This window comes from Rhinolophus hipposideros, assembly GCF_964194185.1.
Source record: "Rhinolophus hipposideros genome assembly, chromosome: 3".
In the NCBI taxonomy this organism is placed as follows: Eukaryota; Metazoa; Chordata; class Mammalia; order Chiroptera; family Rhinolophidae; genus Rhinolophus; species Rhinolophus hipposideros.
In genome coordinates this window covers 28712021-28738314 of record NC_138049.1, presented here as the reverse complement: position 1 = coordinate 28738314, position 26294 = coordinate 28712021, and the positions used below count along the sequence as shown (strand labels likewise).

Sequence of the window (26294 nt, the reverse complement as noted above, 5' to 3'; positions counted from 1 at the left end):
GTTGAGAGTAGAGCAACTTTATTAATTTGTGGCAGGGCTGTAAGTGATCCATGAACAATAAATTATAAAGACAGGGTAAACCATCATTATTACCTACGTCCCCTTAGAGAGCTACCAATGTAACTGGGTATGGTTATAACAACATTTATTCATTACTGATGTCATAATTAATGTTTACCTCAATTTCATGCATGCCTCACGCATTTACAAACTGGTCAGATGCTATGCTTATTTGTATTCAGCTACCATATCCTTAACTTAAGTTTTTGCTCTTTATTTTTGATACATTACAACCTATTTAAATATCAGTCTTTAAGAATGTTTCTTCAGCAGTATCTTTGTATTTGCAAAAAGCAGAAATATACTAGAAATATTAATTTAAAACTCAAATAAATTTGAAGTGAGCAATAAAGGCAACATATATGTCCTTTGACACAGGAAATTTATTCTGATTACTGTACTTTAAAACTGAGTCAATGACAGTGCATGAACAATGTATTTTTAGAGATTTTCAGCCTTTGAACATTATATTCCTACATTTTACGTAAAGTAGTTTGATCTTTAATGTTAATACTACATTTCTATGTACTTTTTATTTGTTAGTAATTGTTCACGTTACTTGAATACCTAACACACTGCTTTGCACTTAGTAAATCCCAAAAGATAGTTTTCAAGCAAATGAATATTTAATTGTTCTTTATTTTCACCCTTCAAATAATGGTCTATTAGTCTTTCACATTTAAAAAAATCTACCTCCTTTGTCTTTATTTGGTTTTCTAAAATAGAAAATTTTTAATAAGTAAAGTTCAGGAAAAAAACCCAGCTTTCGGTTCTTGATAAGTTTTGTCTAACCCTCTCATTAAAAATAATTGTATATTTAATGAGAAAAAGTGCTAGAGAATTTAAACTCCTATAATATTGAGTATCCTTACCTTTTGTTGTTGTTTTTTCCAGTTCTTTGTTCCTAACATGAACGGCCTATTTCCATTGACTTTTAACATCAAAACTGGATTTGTGTCAAATTCATTATTTGTTGTTAAGAGAAGAATGATAGTTTTAGATTAAATAATAAATTTTCTAGTTAAAACTTTTAGAATTCAACTATTGCTGTTAAAGTCTATCATATAGTTAGAATTTTTGCCCTCCCTCCCCCTAGCACTTTTTCTATTATCTATTTAATTATTTATTGAGCTTTATGGAGAATATCCTCATGCTATGTGGTTTTTGAATAATTTTGCCAGGTTGTTTCTCTGGTCTTTAATATTTTATGCCAGTACTTACATTTCATATTGGAAGGGTCGGAAGAATATTATGATTGCATAAGATGCACTTCTTCATTCCAGACTTCTAAGTTTGTTTTTACTTTTCTTTCAGTGTGTTCAAACAGATAAAGCCTTTATTTTTCCCAGCTCCAACATTGTGTTTTTTGCTGAATTTGACTTTTGTATTTTAATAAATACTTTGGTATTCTAAAAAAAAAAAGTGGGAATATATGAGGTGATACCTGAAAGATTAACTGTGAAGATTGTAAATGTCAAGGTGTTTTTGAAAACATGCCCCTTCTTTTATCTGCAAAGGCTTACACAATATCAGAGTCCAGAGTGAGGTTTGAAAGGCAGGCTATCTGGATTTAAATCCCATCTCTGCCATCAACTAGCTTCCACATTGCCTGAGTAGCTTATTCTTTGTGTATCTTAGTTGCTTACCTATAAAATGGAGATGTAATACTCTCATTTAATTCAATCAGCAAATAGTTACTGTGCAGCAGCTCATATTACTAGTGGGAAAGGACACAGCACAAACAAGTAGATGACAGCCAGTGATGCAAAGGAGCTCGTAGGAAATGGTAGAAAGTAGAGACAAGGCAGGTGGGGGCTCCCAGGTGGATTTTGCCTGCCTCATAAATTTAACCAAGATGAGTCGTAACCGGGACTGTATAATTTCTTATCTTTAAAATGATCTGTTCTGCTTGGCTTAGTATTGTCCTTAGAAAATGATGAAATATTGCCCTTTGACATTAAACACAGTTGAATGCTAACGTTTACAACTGTCACTTGTGTGTGTGCACGTGCATGTATACTCAGATGTCTGAATATAATATGCTATACGTATGGGCTTCTGTATAATGCCTGGGAAGATAGCCTATGCCTTTTTATTTCTGAGACATGCTGTTGGTTTTTCTGACTGGTGTATTGCTTCCATTTTATAAAGAATTATTCTGGGTCCACCAAACTTTATGACTTGGAAAATCCAAGAAAACTCACTTTACGATGGGGAGTAAAGACACATGATCACTTGGTGTTACATGGTCAACTATTCCTTCACTGCCTGGGCTCAGTAGCACCAAAAAAGCCACCTTTCCAAAGGTGTTTTATCTTCCACTGAACATAGCATGGCCTTGTTCCAGAACCCCAGAGAACTACTTGGTGTTTCTTCCACTGGAGCCTTCCACCAAATCTATACTGCATCTCTTCCCACCACTAACGCCTCCAGCACTACAATGTATGACAGTTATGCTGCAGCCCAAACCATTGCAGAGCCCTCTCCTGTTTCAGGCTGCAGCACAAACCTGGAAGATTTTTTTGGTCACCCAGTATATGTATAAAAGCAGTATTCCTAAGTGTAGAATATGTTGCTTCCAGATCCTGAAGAGCTCTGCCAGGTATTGTGCTTCCTTCTGTGCTGTAGGGGTTATAAGATGTAGTCAATTGTCCTTTACTTAGGGTGGAACATTCCTCAATTACTTTAATGAAGTAGAGGGCCCCTGAATCTGTATAAGGCTTATCTGTAAACTTCTAGAAAACCTGTATCTCACCAAGGCTAGGAACTACATACCTAGTGTGCTAGGTACGACTTCCTCATCCTGCTTCATCAGCATAATGTCATCAATGTAATAAATCAATATGACCTTCCATAGAATGCCGAGATGGTCCAGATGCCTTTCTTAAAGAGGGATCTGAGCAGTGTGTCTCTGGGTCTGCCACACAGACACAGTGAATAATAAAGGTATTATTTTGAGGATGCTCGTAAATTATATCAACAGATTTTGGTTGAGAACATATAAAGCATTGAAAATGTTAGCCCAAATCTGGTGGGCCACCAGGCTGCTATCTAAGTCAGAGTTTCCTACCCAGTGGCCTAATTATGTGCTGCAAATGGGTTAAAAGGATGTGCAGGGATACTGATCCATTAAGTACTTGGGGAAGTCAGACCAGGTCTGGGGTAGCTAGTGCTATTTGGCCAGTAAACTCAGGCCACAAGCGGCCTCCCTGAGTCTCTTCAGATGGTTGCCCAAACTGAGCATTTCCAGAACCTCTTTTATAAGGACCTTAATCCCATTTGTGAGAGCTCCACCCTCTTGATCTAATCATCACCTAAAGGCACCAACTCCAAATATCATCATATTGGAGATGAGGTTTCAATATACAAATTTTGATGGGACACAAATACTGAGTCTTTAGTAACATGTTACCATGTACAAGTACAATGAAGTGAAAATGATTTGGGAGCATCCACTCAAACCTAGATGTGAATAAATTATTTCCTAGAAGGAAACAACAGGCTCTGGGTATATCGGTGTCTTTATTTCTCCCTAAGCTAGCAGCTTTCTAAAAGCCAAAGTCCTGGGCTTTTAGAAAAAGGTCGTTTTGTTTCAGCATCCTTTCACATGTGCTCACCCCAGCCCCTGGCTTCAAGCAGTGAGTTGTGCATTATTTCCCACGTGGGATAGCACACCTTTAGAGCCCTTTACAGGAGTCAAAATCCTGAATTCCACTGCTGCTTCTGGACCTGGAAAACTCTAGGTCCGCATTGTCAGCCTTCCTCACATTTGGAGTTCCTGTTTCTTTTCTTGTGCACAGAGAAGATTATCTTATTTATGAACTTTACTGTATCTCCCCCTCACTCCCTTTCTATATGCCTGTCTTTTCCATGTATTTGGAGCACAGGGATTGATGCATGAATGAATTGAGCCATCTGGACTGGAAGTCCTAATGAAATCTGTCTTGTTTGGGAAGTTCGCTTAAAGGAGGAAGGTAAAAAAAACCATGTTTTACCCGTCTGCATGTATTTTCTAGCCTTTCCGTTTTAACTTGAGCAAGGTATTTGGTCTTAAGAGATAAGAACGTGGAAGTTTTGTTTTCCAGCTGGTCTCCTAACAAAGAGTGCTCTTCCTTCTAACTTTACAGATCTGGCTGGGTGCAACCACGCAGAGACAGGCACCTCACAGAGGCAGCAGGAGCAGCCGGTCACCATCATCCATGGGTCACACTTTCCATCAGCATCAGTAGGGAGATACCGGTGGTGGGCAGAATAATGGACCCCCAACTAAGCCCAGAACCTGCTGATCCCCAGAACCTGTGAATATGTTACTTTACATGCAAAAACGGATTTTTGCTGATGTGGTTAAATTAAGGATTTTGAGATGGGGAGATGATCCTGGATTATCCAAGTGGGCCCAGTGTAATCCCAGGGATCATTAAGAGTGTTAGTGTCAGTATCAGAGAGAGATTTTAAGATGCTATGCCCTTGCTTTTATGGATGGAAGAACAAACAATAGACAAAGTAATGCAGGTGGCCGTTAGAAATGGGAAATGGCAGGAAATGAATTCTCCCCTAAAGCCTCCAAAAGGAACGCAACTTTGTGGATGCCTTGGTTTTAGTCCAATGAGAACCATTTCAAATTTCTAATCTCCAGAACTGTAAAATAATAAATTTGTGTTTCTTTAAGCCACTGAGTTTGTGGTAACTTGTTACAGCAGCAATAGGAAACTAACACAATGCCATCATCCCAAAGCAGGCACCCCATGTATGGCTGTAGCACCCCTGACCTAATAAATGAACCAAGACCATCATTACCCAATCAGCAGCACTCAGAGACTTCACTTTCCTAATAAAGGGCAGATCATAGCCCTTTCTCTTTAAAAATCCTTCCCCATTTCTATTCTCTAGAACCTAATCTCCCAGAGCCTGGATCTGTGTTTATTTGCTTCCCTGCTTAGCAATAAACTTTTTCCAACTAGAGTTTAATCTTTGGTCTCACATTCTTCATTAGTTTGTCTTTAGCACCCCAGAATAAAATAACCAGTAACTCAAATCAAACCAAAACAAAAATAGCAATATGGACATTCTCTGAATCTACGTCTCCTGTTGTCTACTACATAGCTCTTTTTCCCTTTAGAGTTGACTCATGAAAATATCAGTCATTGCTCATGGTCTCATTGCCTTCCCTACATACTCTCATTGATTCCCAGTAAGTCCACTGCAGATCGGATACTCTGTCCCACGCTACACCAGAAGATGGAGAATCATGCTCATCAGTTATCTAGCTGTTAATGCCAACAAACAGTTCTGTTTTTATTTAACTTGACCCACTGTCACCATTTGACGCTCTCGATATGCCTTTCTTCGTGAACCTCTTTCATTGCATGGCATCTGTGGGACCATTTTTTCCTGTTTTTCCATCTGTATTTCTGTCTACTCTTTCACACATAACTTTGAAGTTGGTACACCTCTAGTTCCTTCTATGTTCATTGCACATACCCTAATCCAGTCAACAAATACTTGTTGAGTGTCTGGTATACTCTAGGCATTGTGTCAGGTGTTCACCAGGCAATCACATTTACTCGTAGACCTCAAAAACACCAGTATGTTGAAAAATCTCAAATAATTATCTCTGGCATAGTTTCTCTCCTGAGCTGGAAATTTATAGATTACACTACCCATGGAAGAACTCCAGTTTTAGGTCCCTTCAACCAACCCAAGCCTGACTCATCATCTTTCCTTCCTAAATGTACTCTTTCCCCTATTTACTTTATCTTTCTTGTTGGCAAGTTAAAAACCTGGGAATGATTTCTGCTTCCATCATGCTGCCTTTAACCTTACATCCTGTCAAATTGTGTATTTTCATATTTTCAGATAATAGGGAAGCAAAATTCCTGAGTAAGAGTGGGGTGAAATCAAGTTAGGTTTAGAATTTAAAGAGAAGATAAGATAGCATTGCCAAGAGGAATTTGGTAGATAATAAACTGAATAATTGTTTTCATGTCACACCCTTTAATAGCTGTTCTCCTTTTATTCCAATGTATTTTCATTATCTTTATCCTAAATGGCAGATCACATTTCTGTTTCCAAGCCCTGAATATATTGTGAAGGAAAAAATCTTCATCGCTTCTTATTTGCTTTACAGAATCATTTCCTGTTTGCTTTCTAAGATCAAAGGTAGCTATTTTCCTCAGACCTGAGATAATTTTAATGGAGCTTTCAGTCTTTAATCTGCTTCTCTAATGTCCTAAATTCCTGTTAATATAGGAAGGGCCAAAGTCTGTGTCAAGAAAGACTGTTACTGTCAGAACTGCCAAGACCTCAATTCCCACACCTTCCCTTCTGGCAGTTTTGCAGTTGCTTCCACTTGATTTTCTTTGCTTCATCATTTAGTTGCTGCTGCAAAGAGATAATTTAATGTCTGAAATAAAATAGGCAGGGCCCTTCCATGGGCTTGCAGCTAGTCTAACCCTGCTGTTGGAGTTTTATGCCTATTGTTGCAGTCTTGAAATTCTTCATAATTTTATCTTTGAATCTGTGTTTTGTATGAAGGGACAGTGGAGCATACATGGGGGCTTGGAACCTTGAATCACATTGCATGTGATTGTCCACCTTCCCTCCTCCCTGGGACAGGTTCTCAGCCACCTGTTCGTCACCCCGTGGCATTTGGGGCCCTGTCCAGTCCTCTCACCTTCCCACCTGACCTACTATTACTACCATTCTCTCCACACCCTAGCTGAGCATCGGATGCAGCGTAGGGAGGTTTTTGGTCAAGTGCACACTCCACAGTCTCAGTGAAAGGTGTGGTGGCTGTCATTCCCATCCCAGGCTAGGGTAGGGCCATAACACATTCAACTGGCAAGTCAGTGGAGCCAAGTCTCTCACCCATCCCCTCATCCAGGTACTGAGTGGGTCCTGATGTGGAGGTTGCAATCCCTGTGGGCTCACCTGTCCATCTTTAGTTGAGGTGGCAAGCCCAGGAGAAAGGCAGATGCCTGGCTCAGCTTTCTCAACCCCAGCTTGGACATGGTATGTTATTTCAGTGAGGGCAGGAGGTGAAACCTGGCAGTGGGTGGGTCAGAAGTGCTGAGTCACAAGGCCAGTTCTCCAGACACCTGTGAGGGGCTCCACTTACCCTGCAAATATCTCTTTGTCCAAGTGAGTAGAACATTACATAACAAAATCAAACAACATGGCAGGTCAAAAGAGACCATGGTGGTCTCTTTTTAGGGACTTTTCCTATATTTTTGAAAAAAGATCTTCACATTTTTATTTTGTACTGGAAATTCTGTAGCCAGTCTTATAGGTAGGGAGTAGGTAATTTTATTGTCAGATACTGGCCAAAGCTATTTTATGACAGTTGAACTTTAAGAAATCTCTTGGCTATGATGATTACAAGTGTTTCTTCCAAATAACAGAACATAGAGAAATAGGTTTTTTTTAGGAGAACTTATTAGTTATTATTATCAAAAGTAAGTTTCCTTTCATGATTCACACCTTATACTACAGAGATTTGTTGTGAGGAATTTATAATGCGTGAAGTTTATTGGTTGGCTTCCTAAAATATCTTAGGTGTTAAGTTCCCAGACAATCTGAAGGTGGAAGTCTATTAAAAGGTGACTTCTCCATTAGATTATCATCAGATTTTTCAGCAGACATTTTACAAGCCAGGAGGAGTGGATCAAATATTCAAACTATTGAAAGAGAGAAATTATGAGCCAAGAATAATATATCCAGCAAAGATATCCTTTAGATATGAAGGAGGAATAAATACCTTTCCAGACATACAGAAGCTGAGGGAATTTTCTAATACACAACCTGCACTACAAGAAATACTGAAGGAGGCTATTCGACCAGCATAAATAAAGATAATTTGTGACAACTAGAACATAAAAGGGGGGAGAGTAAAGGCGTGAACTGGAATATGGGAATGGAGAATGTAAGCATGCTAAAGAAAATGGGATACTCTAAATACGAAAGTTTTTTTTTTACATAAAATTAATGATAACCACCCCCCAAAAAATCCAGAACTGAAATACATAACATAATGAAAGAAGAAACAGAGAGAAAAATCATAGAATACCATCACACAGAAATAACAGACAACAACAAAAAGGCAAAGAAACAATGGAGACACACAGTCTTACCAGAAAACCAAAGATAGAATGATAGGAAATCCTAATATATCAATAATCACCCTAAATGAAAATGGACTGAACTCACCAAAAAAAAAAGGCACAGAGTAGCAGATTGGGTCAGAAAACTAAACCCAACTATATGCTGCCTCCAAGAGACACATCTCAGCTACAAGGACAAACATAGACACAAAGTGCAAGCGTGGAAATTGACATTCCAAGCAAATGGTATCCAGAGAAAATCAGGTGTAGCCATACTGATATCAGATAAAACAGACTTCAGGATAAAAAAGGTAACAAGAGACAAAGATGGACATTTCATAATGGTAAAGGGGACTATACAACAAGAAGACATAACAGACATCAATATTTATTCCCCCAATCAGGGAGCATTGAAATATACCAAGCAACTACTAACAGAACTAAAGGGAGAAACTGACCAAAATACAATTATAGTAGGGGACATAAATACATCATTGACAGCTATGGAAGTACTATCCAAACAGAAAATACATAAAGAAATAGCAGCCCTAAATGATATATTAGAGGAAATGGACATAATTGACATTTATACAGCACTTCATCCTAGAACATCAGAATATACATTCTTTTCTAGTGCACATGGATCATTCTCAAGGATAGACCATATATTGGGACATAAAATCAGCCTCAGCAAATTTGAGAAGATTGAAATCATACCAAGCATATTCTCTGATCACAAGGCTTTGAAATTGGATATCAACTGCAAAAAGAAAGCAGGAAAACCCACAAATATGTGGAGATTAAACAACATACTTTTAAAAAATCACAGGGTCAAAAAAGACATGAGGAGAGATCAAAAAATACATAGAAACAAGTGAGAATAAAAATACATCCTACGAAAAATTTTGGGATGCAGCAAAGGCAGTTTTAAGAGGGAAATTGATATCATTACAGGTCTATCTGAAGAAACAAAAAAAATCCCAGATAAATAACTTCACATTACACCTTAAAAAACTAGAAAAAGAAGAACAAATTAAACCCAACATCAGCAGAAGAAAGGAAATAATAAAACTCAACATAGAACTAAATGAAATAGAGAACAAAAAGACAATAGAAAAAATTAATGTGACAAAGAGCTAGTTCTTTGAAAAGATTAATAAAATTAACAGACCCTTGGCTAGGCTCACTAAGATTAAAAAGAGAAAAGACACTGATAAACAAAATCAGAAATGAAAGAGGGGAAGTTATCACGGACACCACAGAAATACAAAGGATTATCCAAGAATACCATGAAGGACTATATGCCACCAAATTTGATAACCTAGAAGAAATGGACACGTTCTCAGAAACATATAGCTTTCCTAGGCTGAATCACGAAGAATTGGAAAATCCAATAGACCGATCACCAATAAGGAAATTGAATCAGTCATCCAAAACCTTCCAAAAGCAAAAGTCCGGGACCAGATGGCTTCACTAGTGAATTCTGCCAAACCTTCAAAGAGGATCTAATACCAATCCTACTCAAACTCTTTCAAAAAATTGAAGAAGAGACAATACTCTCCTAAGCGTTTTATGGGGCCAACGTTACCCCGATACCAAAACCTCGTAAGGATAACACACAAAAAAGAAAACTACAGACCAATATCTCTGATGAATACAGATGCAAACCCTAAACAAAATTGTAGAAAATCAAATGCAATAATTCATTAAAAAGATTATTCATCACGACCAAGTGGGATTCATCCCAGGGGCACAAGGATGGTTTAACATATGCAAATCCATCAACGTGATACATCACACAAGCAAAGTAAAGGACAAAAATCATATGATTATATCAATTGATGTAGAAAAAGCATTTGACAAGATACAACATCCATTTATGATTAAAACAATAAAATAGGAATAGAAGGAAAATACCTTAACATAATAAAGGCCATATATGACAAACCCTCAGCTAATATCATAATTAACAGTGAAAAACTGAAGCCCTTTGCTCTGCGTTCAGGAACACGACAGGGCTGTCCCCTATCACCTCTGCTTTTCAACACAGTGTTGAAAGTCCTTGCCAGAGCAATCAGGCAAGGGAAAGAAATAAAAGGCATCCAAATTGGGAATGAAGAAGTTAAATTATCACTCTTTGCAGATGACATGATGCTATTTATAGAAAACCCTAAAGACTCCACCAAAAAGCTATTAGAAACAATCAACGAATACAGTAAAGTTGCCAGCTACAAAATCAACGTACAAAAGTTCATTGCATTCCTATATACTAAAAATGAAATCTCAGAAAAACAAAATAAAAAAAAATTGTTTTGCAATTGCAACGAAAAGAACAAAATGCCTAGGAATAAACTTAACAAATGATGTGAAAGACCTATATGCTGAAAACTATAAGACATTTTTAAAAGAAGACACAAAGAAATGGAAAGACATAAAGAATCAAGATAGTTAAAATGGCTGTATTATCCAAGGCAATATACAGATTTAATGCAATCCCCATCAAAATCCCAATGGCATTTTTTAAAAATAGACCACAAGTATGGGACCACAAAAGACCCCGAATAGCCAAAGCAATCCTAAGAAAAAAGAACAATCCTGACTTTAGCTTGTACTACAGGGCAACAATAGTCAAAGCAGCATGGTATTGGCAGAAAAACAGACACACAGACCAATGGAATAGAATTGAGAACCCAGAAATAAAACCACATAAATGTGGACAGATAATTTTTGACAAAGAAGCTAAAAACATACAATGGAGGAAAGACAGCCTCTTCAATAAATGGTGCTGGGAGAATTGGATAGCCACGTGCAATAGAATGAAACTGGACTGCTGTCTGTCACCATGTACCAAAATTAATTCAAAATGGATCAAAGACTTAAGCATAAGACCTGAAACAATAAACTGCATAGAAGAAAACATAGGTACTAAACTTATGGACCTTGGGTTCAAAGAGCAGTTTATGAATTTGACTCCAAAGGCAATGGAAGTAAAAGCTAAAATAAACGAATGGAACTATATGAAACTTAAAAGCTTCTGCACAGCAAAAGAAACCATCGACAAAATAAAGAGGCAACCGACTGAATGGGAGAAGATTTTTGCAAACAGTGACTCAGATAAGGGGCTAATATCCAAAATATACAAGGAACTTATACCACTCAACAACAAAAAAACAAACAACCCAATTGAAAAATAGGACCTGAAGAGACATTTCTCCAAAGAGGACATACAAATGGCAAATAGACATGAAAAAATGCTCAACATCACTAATCATCAGAGAAATGCAAATAAAAACCACAATGAGATATCACCTCACCCCAGTTAGAATGGCTATCATCAACAAGACAAATAGTAAGAAGTGTTGGAGAGGCTGTGGAGAAAAAGGAACCCGATTGGTGGGAATGCAGATTGGTACAGCTGTTATGGAAGGCAGTGTGGAGTTTCCTCAAAAAATTACAAATAGAATTACTATATGACCCAGCAATCTTTCTCTGGGGTATCTATCCAAAAAATCTGAAAACATTTATCCATGAAGACATGTGTGCTCCAATGTTCATTGCACCTTTATTTACGGTGGTCAAGACATGGAAACAACCAAAGTGTCCTTTGATAGATGATTGGATAAAGAAGTTATAGTATATATACAAAATGGAATACTATTCAGCAGTAAGAAAAGATGAAATAGTACCATTTGTGACAGCATGGATGGATCTTGAGATTATAATGCTAAGCAAAATGAGTCAGAAAAAGCAGAGAACCATATGATTTCACTGATATGTAGTATATAAACTGAAAACAACAAAAGAATAAGACAAACAAATGAAGGAACAAAAACTCATAGACACAGACAACAGTTTAGGGGTTAGCAGAGGGTAAGGGGGGAGGGGGACTCTAGAAGAGGGTAAATGGGGTCTATTATATAGTGATGGAAAGAGAACTGACCCTGGGTGGTGAGCACATAATGTGAGATATAGATAATATATTACAGAATTGTACACCTGAAATTTATATAACTTTACTAACAACTATCACCCCAATAAACTTTAATTAAAAAACAAAACAAAACAAGAATTAGGCAAGATGTTATTTAATGTACTGGGTGTGCTTGTCTGCTTCTAATTTTATTCCAGTCCAGAACATAGAAGGACAATACTTCATGCATAAACCCGTGAGACTCTCTCCTTTGTTTTAATAAGTTTTAAAGGTTGAAAATCCTAGTTCATACAAATAGGTTATTGTGAATAATAATTTCAATGCATTCTTTTTACCTAGCAATGGAAATTCTTCATTAATCTTACTCTAAATTGATGATGAAGTTACCACTTTTTGATCATTCTTTAGTACAAACAAATAATTAAGCTACACTAATTCATTTCCCTCTTTTGAGCACCAAGTTTAGGTCAATTACTGATTCAGAGTTTCAAAAAGAAAATTGTTTTTTCATCTGAAAAATTGTCCCTAATGTTTATAACTTCTCTTCTGGAAAACAGTGATTACAAGTTGGAAACTGAGAAGTGAAATGTAACAATATTTCTAAATTTATTTCAGTTTCTGTTTTTACTAATGTCCTCTTTAATATGTTGCAACAATATTGAGAACAATAGGAACTAGGGTGATTGCTTTTAAGTTCTAACTTGCCATAACAAAATGCCTTTTGGAATTCTGGATATGTTTGACTTGCTGAATTTTATTGTTTTCTCCCTGAAGTTATAAATTTAAGTTCATTAAAATTATCAATATCATCAGTTAAATATACTCATTTTAAATCCCAGACATCATCTTTGACAATGAGATTGCTTGCCGAAGGAGATTGTTTTTCAGCTAGAAAAATGTGACTGTCATTTCGGAGTTTATTCACCCTGCTCTATACTTTCCCTTAGGTTTACTCAGGACAGTCCTTGAAAAACAGTACGCGTCATCAGGACGGTCTGGTTAGCTCCAATCTGAACAAAGCACATCAATATTTTGGCTATTCAATGAGCTCTCTTTACTAAATTTAACAACCTTCACAATGTTTTGTTTGTTCGTTCGTTTGTTTTCTATGAGATACAGCAGAATGATTTCTAGAGATGCCAAGTAGAATTCCTATTGGTGCTGATTTCTAAGCAGAAGTGTGATTATTAGTAGATTTTAACAATATTTTAATAGCTTTGTTATGTTTTCTAGACATATCTGTTGGCCCCATTACACCTAATTCCTTTATTTTCCCAGTTTAATATTCACCAATGACACATTTTTTTCCAGTTTTGTAAATATATCTGATCAAGTGTGTGTGAAGTTAAACCACACACACACACACACTCTTTATCATCTTGCATAAACTAGAAGAGTGAATAACATAGCATCCGTGTTCTTTTTGGGATGGATCTTAAGCTCTTTATTGGTTTTTAATCACACGAGAAGCACGGCTTTGGAAGTTTCTGCAATAGTGCAGATTTGACTAGAATTAGTATTATCCCAAAGAGTTGTAAACTTTATCAGCTGATTTAACCTTAAAAATCATATGGATTATATCTATTCATTTAGAAGAGTAATTTTTCAACATCTGTGTGAGCTGTTTTCTCTTTTGCCAAACCATAAACAACTAAATCTCATTAACAATCTGTAGAGGAAGTAAGACATTGAGCAACACTTTTTTCGTCCTTTGTTTAAAGGACATTTAAAAATGTTTGAGGAGCTCTTGACAAGTCCAGCATGCTGTGTTTCTAAGAGCCCTGTTAGTTTTGAAGGTGTCATTACAAATAATATATTGGAGTTTGCCACTTTGATTGGATTTTACACATAGAAAAAATATTTTAGATAATCTGCCTTATAAAGTCATGTATTCTTTTTTCTTTTAAGAATGCACCTCATTCGAAATGAAATTGAAACTGACTCTTAGGGTCAATATTTTCCTCAACATTTTCAGTTCCAGATATATGGAGCTTGAACTTGGGTATTCCTCTAATTTTCACTTCATCTTTTCTAATAGTAAGGAGAAATCCCACTAAAGGGAAATTAAATGTATGATAATGTAATTAAATGCATACTTGATGCAAAGTTGGAACATATCTCACTTGATAAGGTCCTTTTAGCAAGATGCTTTATAATGAAATATGAATAATGTTAACATAAAATATAGATTCTATTGATTGTTCTATAATGGTGATGGTCATATTCACATGTCAGAAAATCAAATGAGATGTTTATCAGCAGAAGATAGAATGATTTGTATTAGTCTACTGATATTTGTCATAGCCTTCCATTAGCTCTCTTAATTCTATTCACAGCAATTAGATGCAGTATTTCCAACAATATTCACAATTCTTAATAAAATCCAGTGATGTGTTCTCATATTTTCTTTTCTCCTCTACTCTGTTCTGTCCTATCCTGTCCTATCCTATCATATCCCATTCTCTAGTCTCCTCTATTCTACTTTAAAAAAAAAAATTAAGTCTGGCTGTGACCCATTAGCTTATTTCATAATCTACTAATGCATTGTGTCTTGCAAGTAGGTTGAATGATGTTGACATAGATAATAAAAAATGCAAACAAATATGAGAAGTTCAGAGAGTGGTAGAGCTATAGAAAATATATAAATGAATAATGGAATGAAATTAAGAGGTGACTGGGTAGGGGTTAATTTTGCCAGGGTGGTTAGGGAAGGCTTCTTGGAGGAGGTGACGTTGACTTGTGCTCTGCATAGTTTAGGCTACTGATATGACTCTGTTCTTTAGCACTTAGGGGTAGTTTGAACTATATTATTTGAAATGTGCATATTATTTCCTAGTTGTTTTGTGTATAGTTGGTGAATCCCCAGCTATACTTCAACTTCCTGCAAGAAAAGCCTTTTTCCCCCCACTTAATAAAGTTTTACCCAAGCAAAAAAAAAAAAGATGACTTCTCCAATAGGGGATGATATTATATGTGATTATCCTTTGCAAGAAACAACAACTTTGCAGGTGTAAAGAACCAGGTATTTATATTAAATTATTTCAGTTATTCAGATGATGTGTCTTCTGGCTTGATGAAAATTCATAGTAGATTTGCTTGGAGTTAACCATCTGTGAGTTTCAGACATATTTACAGAAATCATCTCATGAATTAAAAACAGAAAGAACAATTTTCTGAGTTTCTGAATTTCTTTTAATTTATCTCTATAACTAAAATGGGAAAAACGATCTAATCTGAGGCAATATGCAAAAGGAGTTGCCCGAACATGCAGCTTGATTTTTGTTTTTTTTTTAATTTTCAGAATTGACAACTATTATTCCCTATCACAAGAAAAAGCAGGAACACAGCAAGAACCATGACCAGCAATCTTTTCCAGCCTGAGTTTTGCTCTGAGTACGTGACCCAGTCTTGTGTGAAAACTCCCTACTCGCCAGGACCTCTCCTGATTCTCTACACAGTGTTTGCCTCTGGGGCTGTGCTGGCCCTGTTTGGAAACCTCCTGGTGATGACTTCAATCCTTCACTTCAAGCAGCTGCACTCTCCAACCAATCTCCTCATCGCCTCCCTGGCCTGTGCTGACTTTCTGGTGGGGGTGACCGTGATGCCCTTCAGCACGGTCAGGTCGGTGGAGAGTTGCTGGTACTTTGGGCGAAGCTTCTGTACTTTCCACACGTGCTGCGATGTGGCATTTTGTTACTCTTCTCTCTTCCATTTGTGCTTCATCTCCATCGACAGGTACATTGCTGTTACTGACCCTCTGGTCTATCCTATCAAGTTCACGGTGTCTGTGTCAGGGATATGCATTGGCATTTCCTGGATCCTGCCCCTTGCGTACAGCGGGGCCGTGTTCTATACAGGTGCCTATGACGATGGGCTAGAGGAATTATCTAGTGCCCTCAACTGTATAGGGGGTTGCCACGTTGTTGTAAATCAACACTGAGTGTTGATAGATTTTCTGTCATTTTTCTTATCTGCCCTCCTTATGATCATTCTCTATAGTAAGATTTTTCTTGTAGTTAAACAACAAGCTATAAAAATTGAAAGTCCTTGCAGCACAGCAGAATCATCCTCAGAGAGTTACAAAGCCAGAGTGGCCAAGAGAGAGAGAAAAGCAACTAAGACCCTGGGGATCACAGTGGTAGTGTTTATGATATCCTGATTACCATATACAATCCATACGCTAATTGATGCTTTTATGGACTACATAACCCCTGCCTATATTTGTGAGAATTACTGTTGGTGTGCTTATTATAACTCAGACATGAACCCTTTGATTTATGCTTTATTTTACCCATGGTTTAGGAAAGCCATAAAACTTATTGTCAATGGTCAGATTTTCAAGGACAATTCATCATCTGTGAATTTGTTCTCTGAACAAATATAAGCAATTGGATTGAGGAAGTCGAAGATATCTTTACGTTTTCCAATTGAAATGAGTTTTTAAAAATCAAGTAAGACTATTAGAGAAGAGAAAAAAATTGTTCTTCAAACTTAATAGGATAACTCCATATTTTCCAGTTATATTAAGATGTGTACTTCTTTGTCACTTCTCCAAAAATGTTCATTTGATGAATAGATGTTAAATCCTATTTGTTAAGTGTGGCAGAGCTCACCATGCCCCACTCCCTGCAGACACTTCCTTCCCTCCCTTTTCTTTTTCATTCCATTGACTCTTCGCTTTGGAACCTGAAACATGTTTGTTTTCTTTGAATCCTTTCTTCTTTCCTTACAAAGTTTTACACTCACTCTCAACTTGTCAAAAAATTCTCTGTGATTGACTTCATGAGGCTGTTGTTTTGTGTGTGTGTGTCTTTTTGTTTTGTTTTGTTTTTGCTTTGCTTATTTTCCCAAGGGAAACTTTTGGGTAACAGTTAATCTATTGTACTTAATGTATGCATGGTGTTGATGCCAGGAAATTGCTTCAGCGTGTCCTGGATGTTGCCCCTTGCATACAGTCACCCATGAAGATGGGATGGAGGAATTAGTACGTGACCTCTGCTTCATAGGTAGTATCAACTTCTTATAAATCAAACTGGATATTGATAGAATTTCTATTATTTTCACATCCATCTTTGTTTAGATGATTTTGTACAGTAATACTTGGGACTAGAAAACAGATGAAAAAGATTAGTAGAAAGTAGAAGCATTATCAAGGAACTGCAAGACCAGGGTGCCTAAGAGAAAAGCAGCTAAAACCTGGGGTATCAAGTTAGTGTTTTTGATCCCATAGTTACCACATGTAATGAGTTCATTCATTAATTCATTCTTGCGTTTTATAACATCTTCATATTTTATGAGATATTTTGCTGGATCGGTAATTATAACTTTGCTCTAAATCATTTGATTGATGATTTTCTTTTCACCCTTGGTGTAGAAGAGCAATAAAACTTATAAGTGCCGTGTAATAAAAGTCAGTTCATCAACCATAAATTTAATTTCTAAATAAGCCTAAATTCCAAATCGATAATTTGAAAATTTGAAATTAATTGAAAATGTGATTGAAATTTTCCCAATAATTGTGATATGAAGTACAGTGTGTGGTAATTAATCATTAAATTGGGGAGAAGAAATGGTACCTCAATTCCCTTTACACTTTTACTTTCTTAGTTAAGTGAATGTGTTTAAGCATTTGATAGAAACATATTTACTAATAGTGGTGGACACAAAGTTCATATTTTCTAGTTTCCTCAAATCTGTGCTCTTCCCTGCTCTGTCAGTTGTCGATTATTTTCTTCTTCCAGGCCTCCTGTATCTTTTTTGTCTTGCCGCTCAAACTTACCTTTCTGTCATTTGCAAAGGTTTCCTAGTTCCAGGTTCCCTGTGAAAGTCTTGCATTTCCTGTCTTTCTCTGGACTCAGTTAGCTTTGAATTCATTTTGAGCTGCTTGTTTCTGAGGTTCAGTCTTTCTGGGGCTCCTATAGATTTCTGGTCCATATATGCTATCCGTTTTGACTCAAGACAAGACACATATTTTATATTTTGCATGGTATTTTGTAATTGTGGAAATAACCATGAGCAGATGCTACAATTTCAGCAGTAGTGATTGTCCTTTTACATGAGGTGTGCTGTTTTACCTACCAGTCATGATGGAAGACAGTTTTCTGCAGTTTTGTTTTTTTTATAAACACTGTGCAAAGTTTATACATTATCCATGATAAAAATAAAAATGATTGGAAGTTGTGGGGAAAGAAACTCTAAAGAGAAGTTGAAAGAGGTCATCTGGAGTTGCTCATGCACACCGGGAACTGGACACTGGGCAGGCTCTCCCAAAATGAGTCACACATGTATCTCATACAGAGCCTACATTTGGGCGCCTGCCACATGCAGGGCACTGTCCATCAGGCCTGTGGCATTACCAAGCCGAATGAGAAAACTTTTCTCGAATTATTAATATTCTCCTTATTCCATTCCTGCTCTACTGTGCAAGGTGGATGGGGTTACAAGAAGAAAAGGAGAGAGGAAAAAAAACCACCATAAAAGCAGGTTTATCCCCCTCCCCATTACAGAACCCTGATGCTTAGGTTCAGATAGCCCTGACTAGAATAGGAAAGATAAAAGTGCTAAACTGGATGTGATTTTAAATCACATTTAGAATTAGAATGGACTTTTTATGGGATTTTAAATCTCCAAAATTCCATGGACTCCTATGCAATCTGCCCCCAGTGTTTTAAAACATTTGGAATGGAGAGTTAGAGCAAGTCTTCGTGCACTAGTACATAAAATAGTGCAGCTATTTTCTGTTTGCAAAGCACCAAGTGCAGACTGTTCCAAATCTTGTGACATATTCAGTGGGTCAAGAGTCTCAATTATACCCCAGGAGGCACAAATCTGATGAACTAGAGTTCCATTTCTTCATGCTTTTCCTGAATAATTTGAAGAATACTTCCCACCATCTTACCATTCATTTAGAGAGAACGCCTTCATTTCTTAGAAGTAACTAATTAAACAATCATTTAGTCATTTTAAATACTCCTTTATTTAAAGGAGATTCTTAAATCTCCTTTATTTAACCTTTCATGATCAAAAATACATTATTGGTGATGAATTCCTCATCAAAATGTGACCACTTGATTTCTGGGTCAATATTAAGGGTTGATATTTCGGAGCTCTGAAAACCATATGGCAAGATGTGGGCAATGAGCAATCAGAATGGATGCTATTCTAAGAGGGCAGAGGGGGCCTGGAGATCTTTCAGTTGCTGGATCATGAGGAACCATGGAGATTGGGGAGATGGAGCCAGGGGCAGGATAACAAGGGTTTGCGTGGATGCTAGGACAATATCTATTTCCCAACTAGTATTTAAGCATTTCAACATTTTCCCAATTGGAATGGTTGAATTGGTGCATACCATCTGAAGATCAGCCCTGTCAAGATAACTGAGCACATAATTTTACTTACCTGATCTGAAGTCCCATTGGAGTGACTTCAAAAGTATATCTGGGAAAAAAAAATCAGATGGGATTAAATCGACTGAAAAACCAGAGTAGAGAAAAATACATCCCAAAATACACACCACAGATGGCTATCAGACAGGTAAAAACTGTTCTCGTGAATAAAACTTGAGAGAAATTCTAAGTCCCAGAAAAAGCAATCAATGAGTAAAAGGAAGAAAATACTACAAACAATTGCTCAGAAAGTTTCTTTGGATAAAGAAAGTTCTAAGTCTTCAAATTAAAAGTATCTACCATGTGCAATGAAGACAAATGAAAAAAACGCAATCAACACATTCAGACAAGTATAAAAAGACAATCTGAAAAAGCTCCTAGGACAGGTGCCAGAGGGAAGTAACTCCTTTCAAAGGAGTTACCATCATACTGGCATTACACTTCTTAGCAGTATAGTAGGTCTCAGGAGGCAACGGAGAAATGCTTTGAAAGTTCACAGGGATCTTTTCCCCTTTTTTTATTAGTTTCAGGTGTACAAAACAACATGATGATTAGACATTTACACCCCTGACAAAATGATAACCCCAATAAGCCAGAGGGATTTTTTCAAAAAACCAGAATTCTATTCTAATTCTAGCTAAAATTATAATTGAAATCCTACAAAATCTCTCAAAGTTAATGGAGAAATATATGTATATATGGATATATATTTGAATACATAGAAGCAGGCAAAGCAGATCCAATGGAAGAGAGTTGGAGAGATGAGTAAACCTCAGAGAGGAGAGTTTGCACGGTGACCAGATATTGGAGAAGACGAGAGTGGACCGATCCAGGCCCTGTGGACAGCTGGACACCGCTGGAGTGTGGCCAGCCCCCTACATGAATTCATGAGGTTCTGGTTGTCTGACCTTGCTTAAGTTACTTAAGCTGCAGTTTGCATCTAAAAAAGGATGGCTTAGATTATTTTAAAGGTAATTTTCAGTTTGACTATTTTATGAGTACATCATCACAATCTAATGAATGGCTAGTAAGGGGAATGTGGAAAAACATAACACTTTTTATTTGAGAATTTTTCTGTCCCTTGATTGCAACTACCACTGTCCTACAGTTAGAGAGGGAGGCTCTTTCCAGAGGACGATTTGGAACACTCATTTCCATGAATGGTCACACACATACACCACGAATCAACACATGCAGTGTCTGCAACATTGATAACGATAACCACTTTGATGCATAAAAAAATGATTCATGCTGATTCATTTTCCGTAATATGACAATGCACATTTTATATAAACTTATTAAAATATTTCCACAATTAAACAAAATATACACCTATCTATTCAATAAATAATATTGATTATTCTTTATTTCCAAGTATAGTGGAAGGTTTCTGCTGGCACTATAAAAATGAAAATAAGGGACATTTTCCAGAATAATACAGTTTTGGGGGAAAACAAATATGCACAGCAAATCATTAGAAAGCAGAAAGTAACGTCACAGACACAACGAACGTAATGGTCCCTAAGAAAGGATGCATAGAAATCCATCTATTGTCTCCATTGTTTCAATCTTTACACATGGAAAAAATATTAAGGGAAACTTTAGGTCCTGTTAAACACCTGAGCTATTAAGGGTGCATAAAATTTGCAAACATAATTATATTGTTATATATAATAATGAACTAACATAATCCTCAGGATAAAAGCTAGATGAAATTTCTAATCTCTCAACAATGCTTAGATGAGATGAAGTGATTTGTGTGGAGAAAAGGCACAAGGAACCAAATAAATAAATACTATAAAACAATAAGATCATGATTTTGCTAGGTGTTAAGAGCAACTCTGCCTTAGTAATGAAGATACAGTTTATCTAAATGACCTTCTATTCAGCCTCAGGAGAACAAAATTTCATACAATAAAATACGATTTCAATAATGAAAAGATGTGATGAGTGGAAAACCATACATTAAAATTTTATGTCACAGCAAATTAATTACTCCCTCCAATGTCCCCATCTCCCCAAAGAACTTTGTTTATGATGAACTTTTCTTTATGATGCTTATTTTTTTAATTTGCAGAAATGTGTATAAAAACATGTATTCCCAATTGTTCTTAACCAGTTGAGTATGGAGGGTGGGCCCCATTCTCTTTTGTAAGAGGAGGAATAAGTTAGTGGTTACTTCACTTACCCTCTGGCCCCTGGGTGTCCATATCGGTTCCATTGTTAAACAAAGTATGCCACCAGGGGCATGTGACTCACTTCTTAATGCCTCAGGTTCCTCATTCTAAAATAGAAGTAATAATATTCCCTTGCTCATAAGGTTGTTGTGAAGATGAAGTGATTTAATGCAGTTAAGACAATTCCATGCACAGAATGAGTGTCCCATTGACATAGATAAAAAATGGGCACATAGATCAATGGAACAGAAAAGAGTCCAGAAGTAAATCCTTGCCTATATGCCCATCTAATCTACGACAATGGAAGCAAGAATGTACGATGGGGCAAAGACAGTCTGTTCAATAAGTGGTGTTGGGAAACCTGGACAGACACGTGCAAGAAAATGAAGCTGGACCACCTCCTTACACCATATACAAAAATAAATTCAAAATGGCTTAAAGACTTCAATGTAAGATCTGAAACCATAAAATATCTAGAAGAAAATATAGGAAGAAACTTCATGGACATTACCCGGAGTAAGATTTTCACTGATATATCCCCTCGCGCGAGGGAAGTAAGAGAAAAAATAAACATGTGGGATTACATCAAACTAAAAAGTGTTTTCACAGCAAAGGAAACCATCAATAAAACAAAAAGGGATCCTACCGAATGGGAAAAGATATTTGCCAATGATATATCTGATAAGGGATTAATATCACAAATCTATAAAAAACTTACTCAACTCAACTCCAAAAAAACAAACAACCCAATTAAAAAATGGGCAGAGGACTTGAGGAGACATTTTTCCAAAAAGGACATACAGAAGGCAAGAAGACATATGAAGAAATGCTCAACCTCACTAACCATCAAAGAAATGCAAATAAAAACCACAATGAGATACCACCTCACCCCAGTCAAAATGGCTATCATCAATAAATCAACAAACAACAAATGCTGGCGCGGATGTGGAGAAAAGGGAACACTAGTGCACTGTTGGTGGGATTGCAGATTAGTGCAGCCACTATGGAAAACAGTACGGAGGTATCTCAGGAATCTGAAAATGGAACTACCCTATGACCAGTAATTCCACTCCTAGGCATCTATCCGGAGAAATCCAAAACTCCAATTCAAAAATCAGTATGCACTCCTATGTTTATTGCAGCACTAATAAATTTAAAAAAAATCAAAAAAAATATTTATCAGGTTTAAATTGTTTTTATTATTTTATCCTTTGGTTCTAGAACTCATGTATTACATACCATAAGCACTCAATAAATGTTCTTTGTAGCAAAGGCCAATAGATTGGTCCCCACACAACCAGAGTGGTTCACAGAAGAGAATAATGATGACAGTAGCTTGTGTCTTTTATAATGAAAGTTTCCAAATACTCATAAAAATAGACAGAATATTATATTGATCTTGGAAAGGAAGTGACAAAATTAGATGATTTGTCTAATATATTAGAAAGGCTATTTTAAAAACGGAAAGAGTAAATGTATTAAACTAGATGTTAGAAATATGTATTTGAATCCAGAAGCTTTATCAAATTCATCAGATTTCTTAAACACTTTCATTTTAGCTTCTTTATTTTTAAAATGAGGCAGTATGATTATTCGGCAGCTTGTAGAACAAGATTAGAAAGAGTTACTATAGTGAAACCACAAGAAGCAAAATAAATTGATGATATTCAATGTCGGAACTGAAGGATTGTGGGTAAAGTGACACTAAGCAGTGAAGGGTGACTTTCATCATCTGTGAAATGAAATAAAGACAAGAGTTTCTCCTAAGAACAGTATAATCAGAAATAACACACCCATTCAAAGAATTTGTGTAATAATAGTTAGAAATGATGTGCTAATAGATAATGCTTTATTACATCAGTTAGAAATTAAAGAAACACAGCAAGAATTTTTTTATATAATTCACTCCTGACCCAAAACATGATAATCTGATTGTAAAATCTTGATGTCTTATTGCGACAAAACAAAAGGTAGAATAGAATCACGTAATTTATTTACATTGTTCATGAAACATACAGCACCCTTCACTTTTACTACCAAGAAAACTCTCTGAAATAACCAACTTGGTTTATCCACTGTGAATTGCACAACTAATTCAGTTTCCTTTTTGCTTTGGAACCAAGTTTATGGGTCATAAGTAAACACTACATTTTCAGGCCTCTGACTTGGCTTTATTTTATTTCCTTCATTTCAGTTTTCTTTCTTTTTTTGAACAAATTTTAAAATTATGCTTTTCTACATCCTTGAAGCCCCTAAAAATAATTTTGAAACAATGTGCGATTTAAGTGATAAAGAATAAATAGATTTCAAAATAAAGTAAAATAACTGATGACAAGATTAAAACCCTTGCTTTAAACATATGTTAACTGGTACCATTTCTGAACTCTAATGTAATTTTATGAGCAGACTTACTCACCAGTAAGAAGCTCCCTGAATACATGAACGTTATTACTTATGACACAAGTTACCTCTCTCATTGTAAATAACTGAGTTGATATTATACTTAATGTAAATAACTGAGTTGATATTATACTTAATACTTAATTGGCTCATTTTATGTGACTCTGAAATCACATTTTTGGTTCTGCCACGCTGAATACCAGACAGTGCAGATTCAGTCCTTTGCCCTCTCTGAGCAAGGAGCCACCACCTCTCTAAATATCTCTTAGTTGCATTTACATTTTAATAGAAAATATATTACATAGGAAGTGAGAAAAGATATAGCCAGGATTGAACTAATATAAAGTAATAAAAGGCAGGATTATGATTACATATATATATATATAATTTTATTTATTCCTTATTTATTTTACATTTTTCAAGAATACTACAAGGGAGGGGTCATTAAACAGAGAAGTATAGTGAAAATCAGAGAGAACGGAGCAACCCAAGATCACAGTATTAGATGTCAGAGTACTGCAATTCAGTCATTTGTGGCTATAAGGCTGTGCTGTTTCCATTACAATTAGATTTTTATGTTATATTTACCAAAGAACATTGAACTTGAATTTACGTGTTTGGGTCAAAATTGAACCAGAATTCTATGATTTTACCTCAGAAGATCTTGCATTTATGATCAATATTTTTCTCCCCATTGTGAGTCCACTCAGAATCTATTTTCAATCCTCCCAATCTAAATATAGAACCTACTCCGAAAATAAACTTATTGTTGAGGAATTCTCTCTTAAGATTTGACCAGTGATGATTAGTTTGATGGCTTTTCGAAACCAAGGATAAAATACAGCATAGATCAAGGGGTTCATAGCTGAGTTATAGTAAGCAATCCAAACTAATATTTCATAAATATAGGTGGGTGTGATGAATCCTAGGAAGGCATCAATTATTGTACCAATCAAGTATGGCGACCATGAAATCAGAAATGTTATCACTGCGATGCCCAACGTTTTTGCAGCTTTTCTCTCCCTCTTTGCTACTCTGTCTTTGTAGCTGTCTGATGATCTCACAGTCTTATTGCTCATACTTTCAACTTTTCTAGCCTGCTGTTTAGCAATGAGGTAAATTTTGAAGTAAACAGTCATCATCACAAGTGTGGGTATGAAAAATAATAGAAAATTTATCAATACCCAATTTTGATTTACTGCAACTTGACATCCTCCCACACAGGTGAGAGCACTTACTAGTTCCTCCAGCCCAGCTTCATTTGCACCTGTGCCAAAAAGGGAAAAAGAATAAATAATGGAAAGGAGCCAAGAGAAGGCAATACATATGCCAGAAACAGATACAGTGAACCTGGTTGGGTAGACCAGAGGGTCAGTGATTGCAATGTATCTATCGAGAGAAATAAAACACAAGTGGTAGATAGAAGCATAACAGAATGACCCATCGAAACAAGAGTGAAATTTACAGTAACTCTCCCCAAAGTACCAGCAGCTCTCCACAGACCTCACTGCACTGAAGGGCATCACAGTGACTCCCACCAAGAAATCAGCACAGGCCAGGGAAGCGATGAGAAGATTGCCTGGAGAGTGCAGCTGCTTGAAATGAAGAACTGAAATCATCACCAAGAAGTTTCCAAATACAGTCAGCAAAGATCCAAAGCCAAACACTGTGTACAGAATCAGGCGGGAGCCTGGCGAGTAGGAGGTTTTGACACAGGATCCATTCACGTTCTCGTAGCAGAGCTGTGTAGCTACAGGAGACGGCAAATCACTGCCCATGATTCTCTGTTTTTATACCTGGAAAAGCTGTCATCCTCTACGGCCAAACATGTCATTCCAAATATGTCATTTCAAAAGTCCTTTAAAAAAAAGTGTGTACAATATGTCAGCAATTGCCAGTACATTTTGGCCCTATTTTTCTGTAAGTACAAACTCTTATTTTCATGTTTAGAAACAGACTCATAGCTTCATCTCAAAATAATTTACTTTGAACTGAATAAGCAGCTAATTTTTATCATTACATAAAATTCTGTTTATTTAAATATAAAAATCTTTCTTTGCATTACCTAGGATTTCTTACCTGAGAAGTGTTAGTCTTCCAAGAGCTGTTATAATGCATATACGAATGCCACATTTTATTAGCATTCTTTTCCTAATTTATCAGAGCTAGAATAACACTCAAAACACTCTGCCCCCTCAAGAAACTAGCTAAATAATTGCAAATATCCAAAGCCCTTAAGATT

The 26294-nt window shown here is 36.4% G+C and overlaps 1 protein-coding gene and 1 pseudogene across 3 annotated transcripts in view; one reads left to right on the top strand and one right to left on the bottom strand.

Moving 5' to 3' along the window:
- LOC308491710 (trace amine-associated receptor 6-like) overlaps window positions 1-25830 on the bottom strand; it is a gene marked incomplete at its 5' end in the record, with an annotated part of 50544 nt that extends 24714 nt beyond the window's left edge. For both annotated transcript variants that reach the window (XR_013992394.1, XM_081035705.1), the window contains 2 exons: window positions 19489-19527; window positions 25556-25830. Coding sequence is in view for 1 of the 2 variants with exons in the window: in XM_081035705.1 (XP_080891831.1) it covers window positions 19489-19527; window positions 25556-25830 (314 nt within the window). The remainder of the gene's footprint in view (window positions 1-19488; window positions 19528-25555) is intronic.
- LOC308491717 (trace amine-associated receptor 6-like) lies at window positions 15446-16474 on the top strand (annotated as a pseudogene). Its single transcript has one exon. The product of its transcript is annotated as a trace amine-associated receptor 6-like (transcript).
- Window positions 25831-26294: the final 464 nt, after the last annotated feature.